The following is a 23,766-nucleotide window of genomic DNA, read 5'->3' as shown; positions in this document are numbered from 1 at the left end:
TGTAAAGTGGGTGATTCGGACATACTATTTAGGGCTGGGCACTTAACAGCCATTCATTCTCAGCATGTCATCAGCCATGAGTCACTGTATTAATTATTGCCCACTGCAAAAAGAAGCTTCTCCAGCCATGACGGACATTGGTACTCTACCAGCCCTCTGAGAGCGAGCCCCCCTCTGTTGCTTCTTAAAATGATTTATTCTAGAGCTGCCTTTTACCCCAACCATAATGTAATTGCACTTTAATCAATACAAAGAATGTCTGTGGAACCAGGGGAGGGCTCCGGAGGAGAGAAGTCAGGAGATGGGAACCGTTGTTTGCTTATCTCTCTGAAACAATGTTCACGTTAAACCACCTGCAAATGAAATAGGATGGTTACTATAACAGCCTTGGAGAAATAGCTGCTGATTCCATAAATTCATAAATTCCTGTTTCCAGTGGTCTCTCTTAAACTCAGAAGCATTTGGTGGGCTCAGTAAATACCTGCTTTCACTTAACTGGCAGCTAAGGAGTTAATTGAGAAACCAGAATGGGCTACCTCCTGCACCCTTCAAGGTGGATGCTTTTTTTTTTCTGATACAGCACCAGAAAAGAGAGGATTTTGGCTTTCTGGGGTTATGACTCCTGACCTCTGTTCCATATGATCCCTGGATCCCAAATGTTATCCTCTATTCTGAGCCAGCTCGTACCTCCTTTCTTGGCGTCGCCGGTTTTCCTGACTAGAAGCTTCTCACAGAACCTATGAGGAATAGTTACTTTAGTGGTCTGTGGGATCAGACAGTCCTGGGGTCCAGAGTAAGGTCACCTTGAACAAGCTGCATAATCTTTCTCAACCTCAGTTTCCTGGTGCATGAGTTGGAAGCAGCAAAGGTGGTATCCCTCCCGGGGGTTGCTACTGTGATTAAAGACTCACTGAAGGCTTAGCGCTTGCCTGTCCAGAGCATATATGTTCGACGAGAGGCACCGTTTTCCTGGCACGACTGTGCTCAATAACTGAACATTCTGGCCAGGCGCCTGGGATGTGCGATTGTCATTGTGTTGTCTCTAGGTTTGGTGTCAAGCGTTGTGATGACTGCCATGTGGATAAACACCAGGAAACACGGTTGGCATCTCGCAAACGGGACCGTATCTTACCTAGTGAGGTGTGGGAGATCGTAGGCAATGTTTCTGAGTCTGTTGTGCTTGAATGTTGTCGCAGATGAAACAGGTCTGTCAAGTTGAAGATCTCAATGCCCGCAATGTACATCCTGCGATCAGGGTCTCTTAACACCTGTCTGTTATCGGATGTTTGATGCACGAAGATGCATTAAGGAGAATTGGAAACACCTGACCAGGGTGTCTCTGAACTCCATTATGCTTCTGTCAGCCGTCCACAGCAGCGGAAGCTTCGCCCTCCACTAACTAGAATTTCTGAAGGCTTTCGCTACCTGTCTTTTTATCGTCCTTTTTGAAACAAATGATATTTTATGATTTTTTTTTCCTTTTTGCGGGTTTAGAAATCTCATTTAAACCGATATAATGAGACACTTTAGACAAAAAAATGTAATCATTCTCACTTCTTCCTGTATTGGTAGGCGTACTTACTGTCACGGCTGAGTAGTCGGGGTGAACATTCGGCTTGTTTTCACACAAACTCTCCTCCTGGCTGTGTGCTCTGACATGTCCCAGCATTCCATATAGGTGGGACGGTTTTGTGTCTGTTCTAAGCAAATATATATGTAGAAGAAATAAAAAGGACTGTTGTTTGATGGGATTTTTGAGAGAAGCAAAAATCTTGGACCAAGCAGGCCAAACAATTCTCATTCTAGAAAGAATACATGGGGTCCGATGTAAAGAACCTATCATTTTTTTGACTTAGCTTTAAGGAATTGGTGAGTGAAGACATGAAGATCGTCTTGGTTCTTTTTCTTTTTTCTTTTCTTTTCTTTCTTTCTTTCTTTCTTTTTTTTTTTTTTTTTTTTTTTTTTGGTTTTTCGAGACAGGGTTTCTCTGTGTAGCCCTGGCTGTCCTGGAACTCACTCTGTAGACCAGGCTGTCCTCGAACTCAGAAATCTGCCTGCCTCTGCCTCCCAAGTGCTGGGATTAAAGGCGTGCGCCACCACCACCCAGCATCATCTTGTTTCTTGTAGGTTGCCCGTGATGCAGCAACTTCAATATACTTATAGAAGAACATTCTAACCCAAGCTAACATGGGATGTGTGTGTGTGTGTGTGTGTGTGTATGACAGGTTATTGAGGTACTTCTTTCACTAGCATGTGACTGAGAACACTATCTCAGCACATTGTTACAGAAAGGTTTTGGAGGGTCCTGAAGGGATGGGGGAATCTGCTTGGAAGAATCACTATTGTTTTTCTTTATGCAGATGATTTTAAAGGATGCTTTCAGTAAGGAACCGGATGAAGGGATACGTTGCTGATTGATTTAGAAACCATCCCCTTTAATAAAAAGAGCAGAGATAACATTGAATAATCAGACGTCTTGCCAGGTGGAAAGACCTCCCTTCCTGGAGACCTAACACCGTTTGCCCTGGCTTCTTCCAACCGTGCTTATATAGATACCTTACAATGTCCTCTAACAGTTGTCTCTGAAAGTCCTTGAAGTTTCCAGACTTGTTAATGGAGCAAGGGAAGGGTGTTTGAGATGTCCCACTGGGCTTCGAAGATGGACCCCAAAATCTTAACAGTCAATTTCAAAGAGAAATAGTAAAGAGGATTGTTCATTTTAGGAAGGTTCAGAGCCCAGGACCCTTATTCCCTTCTTTTCCCAGGTAGACTAAGGAACATCAGTGAGGTTCTGCAGGTTTGGGGGAGCTAATATAAATCTTTTTTTGTTTGTTTGTTTGTTTGTTTGTTTGTATAGGAAAAGGGAGACAAGCAGCATTTTGGACAGTGTAATATTTGCTAGTGTTTAAGTGTATTTTAGGATACCCTGGCTGTTTTTTCAAAGATTATCAGGATCATCTTGATTGTGAATCGTCCCTATAGTATTTCAGCCTTGAAGTATCAGGTAGCGTGGGGCTTACGAATGATAATACCCATTATTTAGAAGCTCTGCACCCACGACCCACCTGAGGGGGTCGGACATCAAACCGGGCTTAAATTTCTGTCGAGGCAGAGTATGTTAGTAATATCCTCTGTCATTAAAGGAGACCTTGACTGCTTGCAGGTACCAAGTGTGAAGTCTCAGCTTGCTGAAGATGTGGCCAGCCAGAGGCCAGAAGTAAAAGTGAGAAAGGAGGGTTTAGGTTGTTGACAATTCAGTTGATATGTCCCAGTCTTATGAAGATGCTCATAGCATACGTGGCATTTGTGTTTGTATGTACATGTGTATGTGTGTTCAGGTCCACATGAGTGTTTGTGTTTCTGTGTGTGTGTATGTCTCTGCATGCTTGCTCACGTATAAGCACAATGCATTCGGAGGCCAGAGGACAACCTCAGGTGTCATTGTCAGGAACGTCACCTATGTCATTGGCCTGGCCCTTATCAGTTAGATGAGCTGGCTGGCCAGTGAACTCCTAGGGGATTCCCTTGTCTCTGTCTCCCCAGAGTTGGGATTGTAAGCATGCACCACCATGCCCTCCATTTTTATATGAGTCCAGGGGATTAAACTCAGGTCTTTTTTCTTATAAGGCAAGTCCTTTACTGGATGAGCCACCAATATTATTTGTAAAATATTGTATATTTTACATTACAATGGTTGCACTGGCACATCTAGATCACTGAGCTCTGCCTCTCGGCATCTGTGTGGCATCCCAGTCCTTCGTCATGAGGCTCAGGCACTCCTCTTGGAGCTACCCATCTCCTCTTTTGGATTCTCTCACTGCCACCCTCCCTTAGTGGGCCCCGCCGTGATAAAGGGTGAATGTCTGTAGCCAGACAGAGTCTGGCTCTGCTGAGTAGAAACCAAGTAAAGTTTATGGCCTGAAAGACTGAAACCCAAGGCATTGTTCTCGCATACCTAGGGGATCTGTTTGTCTTTCCTTCCATGGATCTTCCCCCCTCCAAACCGTTTGCTCTTAGGAAGACTTGATGTGGGCATGTGGTCCAGGGGCCCAGGTAGCTTACTCCTGTCGGGAAGATGGAAATCGTCTTCTGAGATGAAAGAAGGGGTTGAGGTTGGCACCTACCTTTCCTTCAATATGGCCTTGAGGCTTCTTGCCTTCAGGGTTTAACCAAAACATGACTACACACCCCTCCTTGGTCCACTGCCAATTGTTCTAGTGCTCAGTCTGGGCCACAGCGACAGCTCTTTGATGTCAGCATCCTCACGTTCTCACGCCTGTAACTTTCCTCAACATCTTCCTCTTTCCTCCTGAGGTGGCAGCAGCAGCACACGTAGACACACAGATCCCATCCTTGAGGTTTCTAGGGCAGTGTGACGGTTGATAAGTCACGTCTCAGGGCCGGTGAGTTCTCTGTCTGAAAAGGGGGGCTCTGGAATAACTTCCCATAGTATATTTTAGAAGAGAGGTGCCAGCTTCGGGGAGCCCGTCATCCTGTCCCTTGATTCCTTAGCAGTAGAATTACAAGTGTGTACCACTGTACCTATTTTGAGTTTTGTAATTCACATGGATTCTAGGTCTCAAACTCCGGTTTTTATTCTCGTAGAGGAGGTATTTATCTTCCATACCATTTGGAATGCACTCGTTTCCAGAGTGCTTTAAATTCAAACACTCCAACACTCTAGTTTCCATCCTTCGAACAGCCCATAATCTGGAAAAGAGAGCCCACCTTGAATAAATAAAAATAAGTACAGTTGTGTGTTTACAGGGCCACTGTAGTAGCTTTGAAATTAACCTGGCACTGGTGGTCCAAATACCATTTCTGGTGAGCATGCCACAAGCCAGCTGGTAAATATTTTAGATGTATAGGTCATACAATTGTCTGTAACAACCCCTTACAACTTCCTAACTACACAACTGTGCTGTTGGGACACAGGTGAACACAGACGTGCTAAATAAATGTGCACGGCTGTGTTGCAATGAAACTTTATCCATACACACAAGCCTGGCACGGGATTTGGTTCACAGTTTGTTAGCCTTGTACACGTGAGTCATTTCACTGAAAAATCTGAGATAGTTCCAAAACAGCCATCAGAGCCATGGGGACTGTTGATAAGAAGCCACAGAATTGTGACAAGTCCATCTACACTTGTCTGCTACTTGGTTACTGCCTCATGTTGAGTAAAGGTGAGTTGGCTTGAGTATTGGATATTGGGAGCCAAGAAGACATGGAAGAGGAGTGTCTGAGGCTGGAAGATGCTATATAGGTGATATAAGTGAACCATGGCCACCTCCCTGTCAGACTTCAACTTACCTGGGACTAAAACTGCATGGAGAGGAAGTAGAGGGGAGCCTGTCTGTGTCATCAGGTCCTGGTGACATTCTTATGCATAGCCTTGAGAGTGTATTAAAGGTTGATATGTTTTCCATGGTCAGTCACCTCGCCATGAACTTGAGCCATGGTTTCGTTTTCCAGTGGGTTTTACTAGTATCTTCTTCAGACGATAAACTAATTTTAGTATTGCCATACTCTAGGAAAGAGAGAGAGAGAGAGAGAGAGAGAGAGAGAGAGAGAGAGACCCATTCTGACTGACTGGTGTTCTCCCAAGTTATGACAAGAAACAGTAGGTGGTTTGTGGAAATGACACCAGGTCCATTTGCAGCAAGTCTCAGAAAAGGAAAGGAATAACACACAGCACAGGGCTCTGGCAGGCTTGATGGTAGCAAGTCTTACAAATAAACAAATAGATATGATTGTCACATCTTTTATACCAGTGGCTGTAAACCTCTATAATGCTGTGACCCTTTTAATACACTCTCCCATATTGCAGTGACCCCAAACCGTAAAATTATTTTGTTGCTACTTCATAACTATAATTTTGTTACTGTTGTAAATATCCCATATGCAGAAATATTTGATCCCTGTGGGGGTTGTTACCCACTGGTTGAGAACCACTGGATTTTATAGGAAACAAAGGTAGCAGAAAGGGTCTATTAAAATAGCAACAGTGTTGCTATCTCTTGGCTTCTTTTGGGATCTTGGGTATCAGACACCAGTCTGGCCCCTGTACCTCCTTATGCTATAGGCTCTTCTTCCAGCTGTGTGTCTGAAGCTCTTGTTTTCTTGGGCTCTAAGAACCAAAGGCATCTTGAGGAGTGTCTTGTCCCCAGGACAGCCCTATTTCCCATCATTCCCCTTCAGGGCCAAGTTGTCTAGCATGAAAGTCTTCAAATTTGTACTTTGGGAGATGCTTATGTTTTTCTGTCCAACATGGCAACCACTAGTTATGTGTTCTTATGATTAATCCCTTGAAACTTGACTTGTCTAAATCAAAAGATGCTATAAATATAAAATACACGCCAGATGTCAGAATTTTGGTATGAAAAGCGTAAGCTCTAGCCCAAATCCTTCCGTTTTGATTTATTGAAGTAATATTTTAGATACTTCTAACTAGATAAAATAAACTTAAATTAATTTCACCTTTCTAGTCCTTATCTTTTTTTATGTTAATTACACATTTGATGAGTACACACTTGATTGATTTCATAGGATGAGTAGTGACTTGCTAAAGGCTTTTTAAAAACGTTCTGTATATTCCTTTCTGCCTTTTCAAGTGGTTATATAAAGCATTGCTTTGTACATGTTGAAACCATTAAGCATGATAGAGAATGAAATAAGACAGTGGTCAACTATAATTAGAATAAACATCACCAATGATGTGATAAGATTTTACATTGTAAAGTGTGCATTTAGTAAAGCGTAAAGGTTCCCAAATAAATCGTGTACCGTTTTTTGTTTTTTGTTTTATGTTTTTTTAATTCATCAATTTATCCAATTCATGTCAAAAAACTCTGCTAAGCTTGCAGAGCGTTCTGGCTACATTTGAAGCGATCAGATCAGCATCATTACCCTTTACTGTTCTGACTTTTCTGATTTACAGCACCGTAACACCAGGCCACTGTGCCCTAAGTACCACCGTGGTCTCTGCTTAAGAGAAACATACACGAATTTAAAAATCAAAAGTCTGTGGCTTGAGGTGCTGAGATATACTTAGCGGGGAAACCATCAGGAGCGGTGCTGGGATTTGAGTCTATCCTCAACCTAGTAGAATGCTGGCTCATCAGGGAGATGAACTGAGGGATAAGATGCAGCCCGGGATGTGCCGTTGTCCTCTGTGGGTTCCCCTCAAAAACCCTGGTACCCTCCGGTTAGGCATTCACAAGCTCCTGTGCTGATTTCCGATGAGTCACTGGGGCGAGAAAGAGACCTTTGCTCTCCCTTCTGTGTTGTATCTCAGGAGCCTGTGATAACTTAAAAGAACAAACTCAACCACGGTGTTCCCGTTTCCTTAAGTTACAACTCCCAGAAGTCAGTGCGGGAGTGTGGACAAGGCTTACAGGTTGAGGAGGGTGAGAGTCTAAATTTCAAGTGGGGATACAGAGTGAGGCAGAAAGACAGGAGAGAGGGAGAGAGAGAGAGAGAGAGAGAGAGAGAGAGAGAGAGAGAGAGAGAGAGAGACAGACAGAGACAGATTGAGACAGACAGACCCATAGAGATACAAAATAACTGCCTAAATTCATGAGCCTTCCTCTGGACAGGTCTGCTGTCCACAGACAGCTCTGTCTTCCCATTCCTTTACCTCTTTAGGAAGAGCTGTGGATTCAGAGCCCAGGGTGAACTGCCACGTGACTGCTCATCCTCTGATGGGAGGGTCATATGTTTATCTCAAACTGTCCTCTGGTTAATTGAATTTGTTTGCGCTCCCAAAGGTCTGGAGCAAGAAATCAGAACACTGATTCTGAGCCCTGCAGGAGTTTATATTCTACTTATTGATTGAGAGACACATCTTTCTACACACACACACACACAGAAAACAACCAGAGCATATTCACATGGAAACTATAACGCTCACCAGAAGTGCCCTTTCTTTATCATTTAAAATACGCTTAATATAAAATCGGCCATTCTAGCCATTTTAGCTAGAAACGTTAACTGCATCTTTCATATGTGATGATCCATACTGTTTATCAGTAGAACCTGTTTGTCCGTCCCTCCAAAGCTCTGAGCAATTAAGCAATGACTCTTCATTCACACAGCCTTACCTCCAGCACTTCCTGATGACCTCTGCCCTACTTTCTGTCTCTGTGAATTAACGCGTGTTATCTGCCCTTTGGGTTTGGATTATTACTTAGCATGAAATAACCAAGGTTCATCAGTATTGAGCGTACATCCCAGCCTTCTTTCTATGGCTTGACCACATCCCACCATCCAGTCACATTGCATGCTCTTAGCCTGTTCTACTGATGGACACCTGGACTGGTCCCACTTTTTGGCTACTGGGAAATGCTGTTATCAATACCAACTTACAAACGCCCGGTTTTGTTTTCAATTACCAAGGGTATGTCCCAAGGAATGGACTTAATTACTGCCTATATAGTAATCCTGGATTTGAACGAAATACTCAGAGGCTTCTCTACAACGGATATAATATTTTACACCAACGCAGGAGGGGCTAGGTTTTCACAAGCTACTAACACTTGGTGTTTTTGTTGTTGTGTACAGTAGCCATTCTAATGAGTGTGAAAGACTTACTCCCTGTGGTTTTGAATCATGTTCTTTAGAGAGTAATAATGATACTGACCATTTTTCCTTTGTTCAATTCGTATATATTCTGGGGTACAGCATTAATTAATTTCCTTTTTCCATTTTAAGTCAAATGAGGGGTTTTTTTTTGTCTTTTTGATATCGACTTTCAAGAGTTTTTCATATATTCTGGCTATGAATGTCTTAAACACACTTATGTATGTATGTATGTATAAATGTATGCATGTATATATGTATGTGTATATATGTATATACATATGCAAATATATATGTATATGTGTGTATATAGGTATATATATGTATATATGTATGTACATATGTGTGTATACGTGTATATGTATGTATGTAAGTGTGTATATATGTATGTATATATGCATTTATATGTAGGCATATATGTATATAAGTGTATATATGTATCTATATATGTGTGTATATATGTATATATATATATACATATATGTATATATGTATATATGTGTATATGTATGTATATATGTATGTGTATATATAAGCATGTATATATGTATGTATGTGTATATATATGTATATATATGTATGATGCAAGTATGTATGTGTGTATGTATAAATCTGTAGATGTTTTCTCCCATCCCACATCCAGAGCTTTCTGCTCTGTGATAGCGTCTGCAGTGCACAAAAGGTTTAGATTTCATCAAACCTATTTCAGTTGCTGTGCTGACAAATCGGCAAGCAGGCCGAGGTCCTCCAGATCTTTCCATCTGCATTCTTCTAACAACTTTAGAGTTCCAACTCTTACATTTCAGTGCTTGGTCCAGTCATAGTTACCGTGTGAATCCATGTGAAGTAAAGGTCTTGTGGCTTTCTTTTGCCCGAGTGGATCCAGTTTTCTTACTATTGTTTTTGGAGAAAAGCTCTTTTCCTCATTCAATGGTCTTGGTGGCACTTTAAAAAAAAAAAAAAAACAGTTGACCGTGGGTATGAATGTATGAATATTCCTTCCAGGCTTCCCATCCCTTGCTATTAATTGCATGTTTTCATCTGGATCTCAGCACTATACTCAGTTATTTTATTTACTTCTGTGGAGTGTGTGTGTGTGTGTGTGTGTGTGTGTGTGTGCGCACACGCGAGCACATACCCAAGCATGCATATACAAAGGCAATGGGAGGACTTTGAGTGTTTTCTTCTGTTTTACTTTTTGAAACAGTGTCTCTCAGTAAACCCAGAGCTTGCCATTTCAGTTAGACTAGCTGACCAGAGAGCTCCGAGGATCCACCAGTCTTGGCATCCTAACACTGAGGTTACACAGACACATGGCCATGTCTGGCTTTTTGCGTGGGTGCGGGAGACTCTAGCTGAACTTCTCTTACTTGCACAGAAAGTGCTATTTGTTTTTAATTCATCTCTACAGCCCCTGTGTTCTCCTAGTACAGTAACTCTGCACTAAGTTTCAACTCTGGGAATGCAAGGCTTCCCAACCACTTCTTTCTTCTCAAAACCGAGTTGTGTTTTTGTTGTCCCTTCATAATTATAGATATCTAATTATAGACAGATAATAGATAAATACATAGAAATATATGGACCCATACATACATACATTTATACATACATAATGTATGCATATATATATGATGTATTTCAGTCAGATAGATACTATATCCATTTATATAGTTCTAAAAAGGCAAATAACAACTAATAGTCTATGAAAACTATAATGCTCACCAAAAGTACCTTGCCTTTATCATGTAAAACATTGCTTAATATAAAATCAGCCATTCTGGCCATTTTAGCTAGAAACTTAAACTGCATGTGTGATGTCAAGGACAGTGACCAGAATCCCCCTACATTGCTGTATCAAATTGAACAAGGGGCCATCACTTTGATATCTAGATAACTCAGAAGGAAACACACAAAATCACCACATCAGCCAAATGTATCCTTCAGAAAAAAACACAAGTGTAAATCCACGGGAAACTTTCATGGAGATGTTGACAACCACTATTGATCTGTCTGTCCTGAGTGCACCTTGCTTGGGTTTACTTGGCAGAGTACCCCAATATCAAGGGTCTACACAAGCTGCCACAGACACAGAACAGTGATCTCTGTAGCGACAGCCGATGTACCCAAATGGGAAAATAAAAACATTGTGTGGCTGGTCCCAGGGTGTGTGTGCGTGTGTGTGTGTGTGTGTGTGTGTGTGTGTGTGTGTGTGTCTGTGGTGTGGAGCAAGGGAAAAGGTAACAGAAACTTTCTTCCTTTTGGATGCTGATTCGGCTAACAACGGTTTGGATCCTTCCTGTATAAGAATGTGGTCTTGGTAACTACAGGTGTGTTGGAGCAGGGTGGATTGGGTCTTGAAGTAGTAGGTAGCCCTTTGTAAACCAAGCGAGTTGACTTTAAGTTCAGATGTGATAGGACAGCAGCCTCACCTGGGTCGCTAGGCGGTAAAGAGATGGCATAAGTCAACCTCTGAAAACAATTGCCAGCATGACCTTGGACTGGGACAAATTTATTTATACCCAGAACTTGGAACCTGATGTGATTCTATTTCCCTCTTCCATGAGTTCTTCAAACTCACTTATACTAAGAATGAATGACCGTTTGGGGGTCTGAAAAGATGGCTCAGCAGTTAAGAATACTTGCACCCGCCGGGCGGTGGTGGCGCACGCCTTTAATCCCAGCACTTGGGAGGCAGAGGTAGGCGGATATCTGAGTTCGAGGCCAGCCTGGTCTACAGAGTGAGTTCCAGGACAGCCAGGGCTACACAGAGAAACCCTGTCTAGAAAAACAAACAAACAAACAAACAAAAAAAAAAAAAAAAAAAAAATAAAAAATACTTGCACCCTTTCAAAGGGACCTGAGTTAAGTTCTCAGCATCCACACCAGGCAGCTCACATCTGCCTACAACTTGAGCCACAGGCCATCATATATCCTCCTCTGACCTCCAAAGATACCTGGACACAGGTACAAATGTGCACACAGACAAATAAGTGAAAATAGCACAAATGGTTTGGTTTGGTTTGTTTTGTTTTATTAAGAGGTTAATTTGTTGGAAAGGGAGGCAAATTCAAGGTAGGTCAGGCCCCTAGGTTCCAGCAAGGTCCAAGCATGTGATCTCCCAGTACCTGTACGTATTGTATAATCCCTGTCTTGTATGACATTTCGATTTGGCTGAGATGATCATATGTAAATGAGATGCAAAAATTCTCAAGATGGAATTCAACGAGGCTCCTGAAGGTGGCTCTTTCGCAGTGGCCTTTTGGGAGGGACCAAGGAGGTGGAGTGGGCTGGCTCCCCTGTGGCTTCATTTGCTACTAAGAGTGATGTCTGCATTTGGTTTGAATTTAGCTTTGCGTTGTTTTCTTTCTTGAGAGACAAAGCGGTGTCCAGGATAAAAAAAACTGATATTCACGCAGCAATCCATAATTTTATGTTCGTGTGTCTGTTTAAGCCATGTCTTTTGATACAGCTGGCTAAAACCCTAGGTTATGTAGTTAAAATGTCCTTTGTTCTTTTGCAACCATGTACTGATGTGTTTCCCCGTGAGGTCTTTTTCTTCTTTCTTTTTTTCTTTCTTTTCTTTTCTTTCTTTCTTTTTTTTTTTTTTTTTTTTTTTTTTTTTTTTTTTTTTTTTTTTTTTTTTTAAGTTTTCCAGTGATGTTTTTGTTGCCTACCCTGGGAAGATCTGTTTTTCCATTTATCAAAACAAATGACAAGCTGGGGACCATTTAAAGTCGTTTTCTTAGTTAATAAAGCAATCTCCTTGTTCTGTTATGTTAAAAGTACATTATCTTTTTATTGCCCGTTCTGTGGGCCTGGGTCTGTTTTCTGTCTTAGCAATCTCAGGCTGCCCTACTCACTCACTCACTCACTCACTGTGTGGAGAATTACAAAATGGTTAAGGGCAGGTCAGCTGACTTACAGTACCAGCCATTCTCAAAATAACCACAACAGTCCAAGCCTGATGTACCATTTACGTCACACAGTGTTTTCCTGAAGTCGTTTGTGGCCTTTTCATTTCTATTCCTGATAGAATCTTGTTCTTGGTCCCTTTTAATCAGGCATTTAATTTGTTTTTATTATTAATATTTTCCACTACATGTCTTGGCCTGCCTCCAGTAAAACAGCTTTGGGGGGCGGGGGTGGGGGAGGAGTGGATTTAAAAAAAAAAAAAAAAAACCAAAACTCTTCCTCCCTTAACCATGGTTTCAATACAAATGTGTTTTCTCCTTTGATGTGTCTGGACTGGGAGAACTAACTCTGAGGCCTTGAGAGAGATTTGGAAACACAGTGAGTGTACCCCACATCAACACATAACCACAACCAGGGACTGATAAAGTTGATGGACGACTTTGGAATTTTAAAACGGTTCAACAAATTCTGGCTATTCAGTCACATACCCTGCCTGCATATTTTTCCCCCTTTTACAAATCTCTTTTCTGTATAATGTCTTGTAATTAGAACAGGAAGTCATTGAGTAACTGTAAGATGAATAAAAGCACTTAACACTGAAAGGAAAATTACCTTCCGAGAAATTATATTCTTTTTTTTTTTTTTTCCCTCTCCACCCTGCATGCTACAATGTGGGTAATGATAGTAGCAGCTGTAGCTACTCTTATCTGTAGGATTTTTTTTGTGCTTGGGTTTTCTGAAATTAAAAAAAAAAAAAGAAAGAAAGAAAAGAAAGAAAAAAAAAAAAAGAAAAATCATGTTCGGTAATAACCAAAGATGAATGGACAGAAGATAGGAAATGCCTAATTGTGACAAATATTCTGTCACAACAGAACCACAATTAAATGGAAACGGTGTAATTGTCAATTGCAGTAAGGGCTGGACGGTTGCCAGGTACACAAAGTTGAGGGCTTGCCTTTAGTTGGTTGCTAGGAGCAGACAAAAAGTATAAAGGTTTGAGAAAGGAATGTCTCCTGTAGGAGAGGGACAGCGGCTGCATAGATCACTGGGCAAGCCCTTCCTATTGACACGATGTTGCTTAAATTGTTTCAAAAGTAGACATCGGTGTTTTTTTCTTTGTAACTCTAGCAAATTCATCTCTGCCTGGGGGAGGGGACTAAAGAAAGGAAACTGTAGGTTGTCTGTGAAGCAAGCCTGAAGGACATTGTGTTTCAAACCGAGGCTCCATACAGATTTGGAATCTTTTTAAGTGAAAAAAAAAAAAAAAAAAAAATCTTTAAATGTTTGTTTCTGTTGGCGTCCGGACCCATTTGCCCTAATACGATTATGAGAACGAAAGGGCGAAATACTTGGCAGAATTTTCAGTTGAGGTAATTAGGCACAGGAAAGGACATGCATATTTTTCCACCAAGCTCTATAAAGTCCTAGTGTGAAGGGTTTTATGAAGAATTTTTGTTGTTGTTGTTGTCAGTTTCAGGCTTTCTGATGTTAGATGGTGATTTTCAGTAAACATACAGTTGGATGGTTTCTAAACAGCCCCGCCCCCACCCCAACCCCTGTCGGGAGGATAAAATGATGTTTCTGCAATGTTATGTAAGAGATAAAAGCAAATTTCTCCTCTAGAATGGATGTTTTCAACCTCCTGCACATTTGGCCACCATTAGCTGTTTTAAAAAAGAAAGAGAGAGAGAGAGAGAGAGAGAGAGAGAAGAGAAGCATTATGGATATTTGAAAGTCTACGTTCCAGTAATTTATTGTGCTTGCCATTTCATGCATCTCTTTATACAAAGACAATTTGAGCAACTCACAGGATGAATGCTCACCCCGCCCCCTCCCCACCCCTCCCGACCCCTCCCCCACCCCCTTCCCCACCCCACCCGCATCCCCCCCACCCCCACCCACTCCATGGTGTACAGTTACTGTTTGACAAGTCGAGGTGGAGTTTCAGATTATAATTACAGTTTCTCTGTGGAATTCTGTTTGGGAGTTTGAAAAAATATATAAATAAGTGAAAAAAAAAAATGACATTGAGAGAGGTTAACAAAACGTGTAATTATGATATAAGCGCAGGATTAGAGCCATTTCGGGGAGCATTACAAGCCCTGTACTTTAGGTATTAACTTTTAATAGGCTAAGTTAAAGTTCTCTTTATTGAAGTTGAAATGAGGTTTAGTCATTGTGGGTCTCTTATTCCCTTTGAATGTTTAATTTAAAGCTAAGCATGTTCACAGTTTTGCTGGGGAGGAGGATTCGGGAAACAGGATGACATTTTAATAGAATCTCATAACCATTGTTTACAGTACCAATCTTAAGTACCAATCTTTTCCTTTTTCTTGTTTTTCTTTTGACTGATCATTTTCTACTAAGTAAAATCAAGTAAAAAGTATATATAACCCAAGGAACTAGAATGTTCTAGAAAATTACTCCGTACGGTTAGTTCCGAAGTTTCTTGTCTGATGTGGGTGTGGTTGAAAGAAAATCATTGTTCCGAGAACACTTTGTTTGTCTTTTGCTAAACAAATGTGCAATTTATCCATTCTTTGTTCGCAGATTTCTCTACTAAAGTCTCTTGTGAAACAGAAAGGGGGGGGGGACTGCGTTTATTGGTGGCCCTTGTTTCATGTATCAGAGTATTTATGAGTCTATGAAAGGAGAAAAGAAGAATGGGTCTAGCTGCAGGATTTCTGTAAGAATTCTTGAAGGGGCCTTTGCCTGTATTTGTTTCCCTTTGTGCCATTGCGAAATAGAACATGCCAGCCCTCGAAGACTTTAATATTCTTATGGCTGTGTCAGAAGGAAGCTGATTTAATGTAGAGGCTTAGGAAGCAGTTAAAGGATCAGAGAACTTAAGATCTGCAAGGCTCTTGCAAAGTCTTACGTCCATACCAGTCCGTGCACCCCTCCTTTCGTCATCTCTCCTCCCTGGCAGTCTCTATTTAACATCTATAAGGGCTGAGGGTCTCCTGGGCTTTCTATGGTTTTTATAAATATGAAAAGCAATTCCTCTGGGAATGGCTAATTACAAGGTTGGAAATTTGCCTCTGTCCAAACGATGCCAAAATTCTGGTCCAAATGGGTGGTTCTGTTCGAGAGCAATGGAGTTAGCGTTATTTTGATTTTGGCACCACCCAGGGGCTGCCACATTAGATCAGACCCCAGCTGTGTCTTTGGCCTCCTGGTGTAAAGCGAGTTTAATGAGGGAAGAGAAGACAAGAGCATTAGGCTGGTAAATGTGGGATCCGGGCTTCTTCCCATTGACTGGTTAGGAAGTTGCTATGTGAAATCACATTGATAGTTTAAACGTCTACAGTGAGTTTATAGACCCTCCAATCACACATGAACTTAGCCAGAGTGGAATAATTCTGACTCATAGGTGGGTGAAGTTATCAGTTGTCTGTGAGCAAGAAGTCTCCTGTTTTACCTGACCAAAGCTTATTATCTTCATCCTAGTATATAAACTAGTTATTACTCCTACTAGCAATAACAATAATAATAATAATAATAACTTGAGGCATTTTGTCATAAGATAAAAGATTAAAAGGTTGGGCTTCCACTGTCATAGAGATAATCGTGTGGGTCACAACTCAAGTTTTGTCACCTCTACATTGGGGAATACTCACAAATTGTAATTGTTGTTTCTAGGGTCTCCATGAGGAACAAACGGCCCATTATCTGAAAAGTTTTTTCCTTAACTGTAATATTTTACTCTTGGTACCAGAAATAGTGTTAGTGTTCCTTCTATTTTTGAACACATCGACTGTGCCTGCTCCTTTCTGGTTTGAGTGAAGGGTTTGTCTGTTGGCTTGTTTTAATATGGTGTCTTCTGTGATACCTGCCAACAATCACGAAAAAGTGGCAGAGGCAGGCAAACTTAATCCTGAATTTTATTCTAGGCCCTGGTAGATTTGAAAAGAGAAATAAGAATAAAAACATACATATGACTGTTATAAGTATGTCTGTAGAATGACTATATATATATTAATATATGTACACTTGTATGTTGGCACACAATTATGTTGTGTGTTATGTAACAAATATACATGTGTACTATTATATAACGAATTTACATATAACGTTAATGTAACCGCGTATGTCTTATACAATGTGTCATATTGTAGTATGGCATGGTATAATACATTTCAAATACGTAGCATATATTATGTATAAGTCATAAATACATATGCAGCACATAAATATGTCTCTAAGTATCACATATAATACAACTCTGCTTTACACGCATATATTTTAAAACCCAAGCTAAGTAAGCCACTGTAAGTCTATGCAAAACAAGAACAAAAAAAAAAAAAAATCAGACTCAGAATTACTTGCTTGGGGGTCTAGAGTGCATGAACTTGCCCGAGTTCTTGTAAAAATATCCATTCCTGTACTTCAGTCTTAAAGAAGCCAAGTCCGTCCTTTTGGATGGCACATGGACTCTAACAACGTCTCCCATGAGCTCCTGGGTAACGTTCCCGGGACAACCTTTGAGAACACTGTTCTTTGACGAAGTAGAAGTCTGTAGGTCACAATAGGACTTGCTCTTCCGAGAATTAAGGGAAGAAGCCGGAAACCGTGAGGAGGACAGAGTCGGTGTTGGGAGCCCGGATGAGGTCCAGAGAGCAGAGGGAGGCCATGCTTCAGCACAGAAGTTTGCCTGAGAAAATGACTATATCTCAAACAGGGAATTAGGGAAGAGGGCAGAGGGAGCACCATCATGAAAAAGTACTCAAGGGAAGTCAGGAGAATGATGGAAAGAACAGCAATGGGGTAGATCCATGATTCAACACATCTCTCAAGACACCAACTCAGAAGCAAATTTCCTTCAGCCTCTGTTTCTGGAAAGCACAGTGCCTTCTGTTTGATTTCTAAAACACTTAGAAAGACTGGTATGCTTTTCTTGTCTTCCCAGGAAGTCGAAGACACTCCTAAAGTAAACTCAGGGACCATGAGGTATTTGTGCAGGGTTTTCTGTGCACAGAAAGTGGTGTAGGTGCTGAGAATCCTCAACAGAATCAGTTCTAACAGTTTCTGGTTGTATTCTCTCGAATTCTTGAACAAACACGGTGTAGTGATAGAAACAAGAGTTGGTACCAGTGGTGCATGGGCTCCTTGGGTTAGCACATACATAGTGTGGGCTTCTGACACTGTCTCAGTCTTCCTTGGGAATCTCGACTTGCCTACTGGGTCGCGCTCTGCAGAATCTGAGCTAGTGTTCATTGGTGGACCTCTTTTCCATTTAGCTGCTCTCTTAAGTTTGCCAGCTGACAGAGCTGACACTAAGAAGCACAAGGCATGAGAAGACATCATGCTAGAAGCAGCTGAATATCTTTGTTCATGGGGAAGCCTCCAGGCTGCAGAGCTAAGTGAGTGTAATTAGAGATACATCTGGGTGTCAGCCTCCTGTGTGCAAAGGTCACAGGCAACACCTTGCATTTCTCCTGGTTATGTTCCATCATCCTGTTCTATCCCAATTCATCTCCCACTGGTTACCAGATGGCCACGATAGCGTCGGTATCCTTAACAACTGTCTCACACAGTCCTCTGCAGTACAATAAGGGCTCAAAACATTGAGTGTTTCCCCGTTAGACATACAAATGACAAATCTGAGAGCTGCTGGCCATCATGTCGATGGTGTGGGTCATGAAACCCCGAGTTCCATGTGACACGGTTACAGGTGACGGGGCTACCAAAAGGGAGCACCTGCCGTTTCTCAAGCTTAAAATGAAGGAAGGGTTTGTCCATGTTGAATCTGGATTTCGAAGATATTCAGAACACATGGTGGGTTACCATTAATGTCAAGGTCATTTAAGAGGATGACTCCCTACTTTTTTTTTTTTTTTTTTGAAGTATTCTGAGTTAAGATGGTCCTGATGGTACTGACTCTCTGGGATGCTCAGGGAGCCTTCTAGCAAGATTCTCTGAGATGTGCTAGGTTACCATGTGGATTTGAGAACCATTAAAAGACAGGCAGTATGGGTGTGTGGGGAGGTGGAGGTGGCAGTATCAATGAAGTTGGTGTACATCATGATGTAATAACAAGTGACCGCCAAGTTGTATCCTTATAAATGATGCAGGCGCCATTTCTGCTGTGTTTGTCTCTATTTTGGGTCAACTAAGATCCATGCTGTCTTAACTCCAAGACCCAGACTGGCAGAGGAGCCACTGTCTGTGCATCACAGATGGCTCCAGTAAAGACAAAGAGACACTGTGGTCCACAGCACACCAGTTCTTAAAACAACCAACACCTCTGTCACATTGGCCAAAACAAAGTCCAGAGGACCCTGGACTCCCAAGAGCGGAAAGCACAAACCTTTCTCTGGGCCCATAAAGAGAACATTGAATATTGGATGCCCTCCAGAGCAGGTGGGCCATGCTCCTTAGGTCTGTGAATACTGCTCTAGGGTTCCATAACAATTTTGCCAATACACACACACACACACACACACACACACTGTGTAATCAATCTAATCTAAGGCCAAGCAGTAATTATATAGAAACTCAACAAAGTTTTCATATCATGGTGACACCAATGACTAAAAAAATACATTGAAGTCTCAAGGAAGGAGTATTTTAGTTTGACTGCTGCCAGGTGACGCAGACCTCATTTATTATGTATGTCCATGTGGCCACAGAGTGATCATACTCAGGGGGTGGCCTCAGGCTTTGAGGGTGGGAAGCTGCATTGGGAAGAAGGATTCTGGAAGATTCTGGCATTACCAGACTGTAGTTAAACATAGGGACTTTGCAGAAGAAGATATCTCTGTTGCCAAATCCAAAGTGACCATTGAAATTAAGTCATGACTGTGAATGTTCTCTTTGTTGGTGGGAAGAGGGTAATTGATGTGTTTTCTTCTCTGTCTAGGGGAAGATGAGGAAGAAACCAACGTGATTGTACTCAGCTATCCTCAGTACTGTCGGTACCGGTCCATGCTTAAACGGATCCAGGATAAGCCCTCGTCCATCCTCACAGACCAGTTTGCGTTAGCCCTGGGGGGCATCGCAGTGGTCAGCAGAAACCCCCAGATCCTGTACTGCCGGGATACTTTTGATCACCCCACTCTCATAGAAAACGAGAGTGTGTGTGATGAGTTCGGTGAGTGCTTGTCTTCTGCTCTATTTGCGACTCGTTCACGTGGGTAGCTGTTCTTGGTTCACAGAGTGAGCAGTGCTGGGAAGCCAGGCTTAGTGTGACCACCTACCCCAACCCAGACACCATAGTTTTGCCACATAAGGTGTCTTCCTCACCTTGGTGGCCACTGTTTAGTGCAGGTGACCATGATTATTTTGTGTTTGTTGTTCAATATATATAATTGGAAGGTACTTGGTTGATCTTGAAGGTGGACTTTGTGATTGGAAGTCATCATGTTCTTTCTTTGAGGGCTTGGGTTATTTAAATATTTTTTTCATTTTCTAATTTTATAAGGTACTATAAGAATGCATAAATTATAACCATTCAATACCATAAGGCAGAGAGAGATAATAGATTGATCAATGGATTATTACATACATACATACACACACATACAAACATACATACACACATGCACACATACATAAATGCATGCATACATACATACATACATACATACATACATACATACATGAATTGTAGATGTGCTGACTCCTTTAAATTTTCACACATACAGAGTTCTGGCCTAGCTGCCTAGTCATGTGTCTTCTCATCAGGTGGGCTTGTCAGCAGGGTGTATGGGTAAGATACACCATATCTTACCTTTGGAAATCTTGAACTGTACAGTGCAATGTACAATGTACAGAAGGCAAGCTAAGGCTTTATCATCTTATACCATGTCTTCTGAATCCATTTGAGAAGACATTGGATCATGTCAGTGGTTCTCCATCAATGGCATGATGGTACCCTGCTCAAGTCATCATGAGGATCAAGGGAGAGAAGAGGTTAAGACCCCCGTGGCCTGGAAAGTACACACACCGACTTTCTTCAAGCTGGTTTACCTCCTGATCCTATTGTCTTACAAGGAAACCTCATTTGCAGAATATTCAAATCCAGATTGCCCCAGAGAGCTCTAAGATACTTCTACTCTACATGGTTTTGTGAGTCTACTGTGGCCTGTCAGAGTTGATGGTCTGTGCCTTTGGAAGCTCTTTGGCTACTACAAAGGACTTTGTAAGTCTAAGATCTAAGCTCACCTGAGTCCAAAGGCAGGGATGATGTGAGCATGTGTGTGGGAGTGTGTATGCCAGCTTTCCTTCTACACAGAAGCAAATATTGCCATGTTTTTAATAGTCCAAATGTCCTTTACATTGCGGCAGATCAATTATTAAATACAATTATTAAATATAAGTGCCGATACAATTACTAAATACCCTTTACTTTCAGGTGAGCATTTACAATACTTTTCAATACTTGAGAAAAAAAATAGCACCCATGTTCCTTGTTCTCAAGCTCTGTGACCCAAAGGTCTCTAAATTCCTAACACAAGCTAAAGCTAAGTGAATGTTTTCTCCTACTTAAGAGCATTCAAAGTTAGTGTTTAACAATGTAATAAAGTGAAGAAAAAAAATGGTTTAACCTTTTTGGCTGATTCAGGGGTTATTAGTCACTGTGTTTCAAAGCTGTTCTGTATGAAGCTGGAAATAAATGTTCTTATTCAGCGATGATCATGGTAGTTGTTGGGGGATTCCTAAAAGAGTTTTAAATGTTCTCACAGATGTAAGCATCTCCCAGTGAATGTGGCTCCTTCTACCCCTGTCTTTCTCCTCTAGCCTTTGGAAATAGACAGTGCTTAAACAAGCTTCTAGAAGGCAGATTAAATGAGAAGAACATCGGACAGTTACAAGTTCTAGTCCTCAAATGGTTCATTCTTTTGAAAGTAGCCCATGCTAACACAGAAACCACGTGGCTTATCTTGACCCTGTTAGAACCCTTTTCCTCCATATGTGTCCCCCACCTCCTTGGGTACACGTCCAAAGTTCCAGACAACAACTTTTTAACCCCACCCCCACCCCAGCTGGTCATACGTGCCAGTGACATGGATTAAAGTATTTGTTAAAAATGTGGTATTAGGTTTCTCCAACCAACTAACAGTTGGTGGAAGAACATAGATTTAATTAGTGAGTGGCATTAAACAAATGTTCCTGATAGAAAAGGCTGCCAGATGACTGGAAACACTTCTTTCTGATAACCCAGAGTGCCAGGGGGCCCACAGATGAGTCTTCTCTGCTGCACACTCCGTAACTTGAGTAATGGGTCAAATATAATTTAGGTAACAGTATGCCTAGGCTATAAAAAATCTGTTTTTATTGGTCATATCACCAGGTGGACGGATTGTGGAGCTGATGGCAAAGAATTTAGAGCACATAGTAACTATGTCTTTGATACAGGGAATTGCAAATCACCAAAAATAAAAAACAAAACAATCCCTCCAAGTTTCTTCTCCGAAGGACAGTATCTGATTGTCCATGACTGATGATATTTAATTTATTCAATGATCTATCGCTTTCTTCTGTGACCTGGACAATAGAGGGGAACACAAAAGAGAAATACGATCTGGTCCTTGCTTATTTTGAGGATCAAGAGTCTAAACGGGGGAAGACAGGATTAACGTGCCTGGAAGCCTAACTATTTTACAGGAAAGTCAGCGATGGGTGTCACAGAAAGCAATTTGGGTAGGAACGTGGTAGTGGCTGAGGGTAGCATTGGATGCCTGAGATGAGAGTCAGGATGTGAGGTCGAGGGAAGCCTTGCATTAGAACGTGGTCTAGGTTTTTCTGCGTGTGTGTTGGGGCGGGGGGGGTGGGGGTGGTGTTGCACGTTTTTATGTAAGGATGCACCTGCGTGTGTGTACAAGCCAGCAGACAACCTTGGGTGCCATTTCTAAAATGCCTGCCACAGTTTTGTTTGAGACAGGGTCTCTCATTGGTCCAGAACTTTGCCCAGTAGGCTAGGCTAGCAGGGAGGCAAGCTCCAGGGACTGTCCTGTCTCCACCCCCTTAGTTAGGATGCTTACTCCCCAGCGCTTTGTGCGCCATGTTCCCCCACCCCCCCATCCCCTACCCCCGCCACGTCACAGTCAAGTGTGTGCTGCATGTCCACCAACTGAATCCTGTCTCCATCTCTCTTCCTTGGTCTAGTTTTAAAATACGAAGGAGGTCTGTCTTTTAGAAACCCGTGTTAGAAACACAGCGATTGCAGTCGATTCAGTCCCTGCGTCGCGATTGGCTGGGGTCTACGATTGGTCTCTCTTAAGTCATTCTGCCCATAGGCAACCTCAGTGTGGGTTGTAAGAAAACATGAGTGAGGTCTGGTCGCCAGAGTGGGAAGAAACCAGCCAGTAGCTTTGAAACAGGAATGCGCTCTTTGAGACAGAGATGAATCCATCTCTGGGGCCCACCAACATGGCTTACCTGAATAATCAAAACATGTCTCTGAGTCTCCGCTTTGTGGCGCAGCCTTTCCCACTGTCAGGCAGCTTTGGCCCCCTCCCTGCTAATTTTAATGTTGTCCACAGAATAAGAGCTTTAATTGAACAATAAAAGTAAGCCCTTTAAATCTACAACCAGACCCTATAAATAAATTCTCTGTGGAATTTTATGAAGCCGCTTAATGAAAAGTTTGATTAGAAACTATTAAAGAAAAATAAAACGGAGGAAATTTCATCATTTAATCCAATGTTACAGTAGCGCCATTTTAATTTTTATTTACATTGAGATATTCGGAACCGAGTAAATATATCCTGGTTTTAATTAACTAGCCTCCTTACTTGGGAAGGTTATTTTAGGCTTGAAGGGTTTTTTGATAACACGCCATCTGCTTTCTTGTCTGTATTATGCAAGTCCTTCCTTTGCTTTCGATGTGGGTAATATCTAAACCTATGGCTTGAGCATAAATTGAATCATATTAATAGTAGGTGATTGGACAGCTTCAGCCCCGACATCCTGCCCCTATTCGTCCATCTTGTCAGCGACATAGCTGCTGCTGCCTTGTGCTTTCTTAGCACAAGATAATTGACTATTAAAAAAAAAAAAAAAAAAAAAAAAAAAAAAAAAAAAAAAAAACCTAACACATCAGACTCCGCAATGAAGCATTATGAAAATTCATTGTATCACACATGCAATTAGGAAATGGGTTTTTTTTTTTTTTTTAAATAACAACCGACAGGGATTGTGAGGCGAATAGCATTTTGTTTTCCTCTGAAAAATCTTTCCCATAAGCGTGGTTCCTGTTCCCCCTGTCCTGTGCCCCTCTCCTGACACAGACATCTTCCCGACAGCTCCCCTTCTGTCTCTTACCTGGTT

General features: G+C 41.7%; 1 protein-coding gene and 1 long non-coding RNA gene across 4 annotated transcripts in view; one reads left to right on the top strand and one right to left on the bottom strand.

Annotated features, from left to right (window-relative positions):
* Arid5b (AT-rich interaction domain 5B) overlaps positions 1–23,766 on the top strand; it is a 184,219-nt gene that overhangs the window by 70,636 nt on the left and 89,817 nt on the right. For both annotated transcript variants that reach the window (XM_034523943.2, XM_034523945.2), the window contains one exon: positions 19,355–19,585. In XM_034523943.2, coding sequence (XP_034379834.1) covers positions 19,355–19,585 — 231 coding nt within the window. The remainder of the gene's footprint in view (positions 1–19,354; positions 19,586–23,766) is intronic.
* LOC143435178 (uncharacterized) lies at positions 218–7,785 on the bottom strand. 2 transcript variants are annotated; one of them, XR_013105240.1, is made up of 3 exons: positions 7,640–7,785; positions 4,125–4,710; positions 218–353 (listed from the first exon to the last, which is right to left on the bottom strand). It is a non-coding gene; the product is annotated as an uncharacterized LOC143435178 (long non-coding RNA). The 2 variants fall into 2 exon arrangements; XR_013105239.1 differs by lacking the exon at positions 218–353 and having other exon boundaries at positions 2,415–4,710.

Source organism: Arvicanthis niloticus, chromosome 20, assembly GCF_011762505.2.
Source record: "Arvicanthis niloticus isolate mArvNil1 chromosome 20, mArvNil1.pat.X, whole genome shotgun sequence".
Taxonomy (NCBI): domain Eukaryota; kingdom Metazoa; phylum Chordata; class Mammalia; order Rodentia; family Muridae; genus Arvicanthis; species Arvicanthis niloticus.
This window is presented reverse-complemented; position numbering and strand designations above follow the sequence as displayed.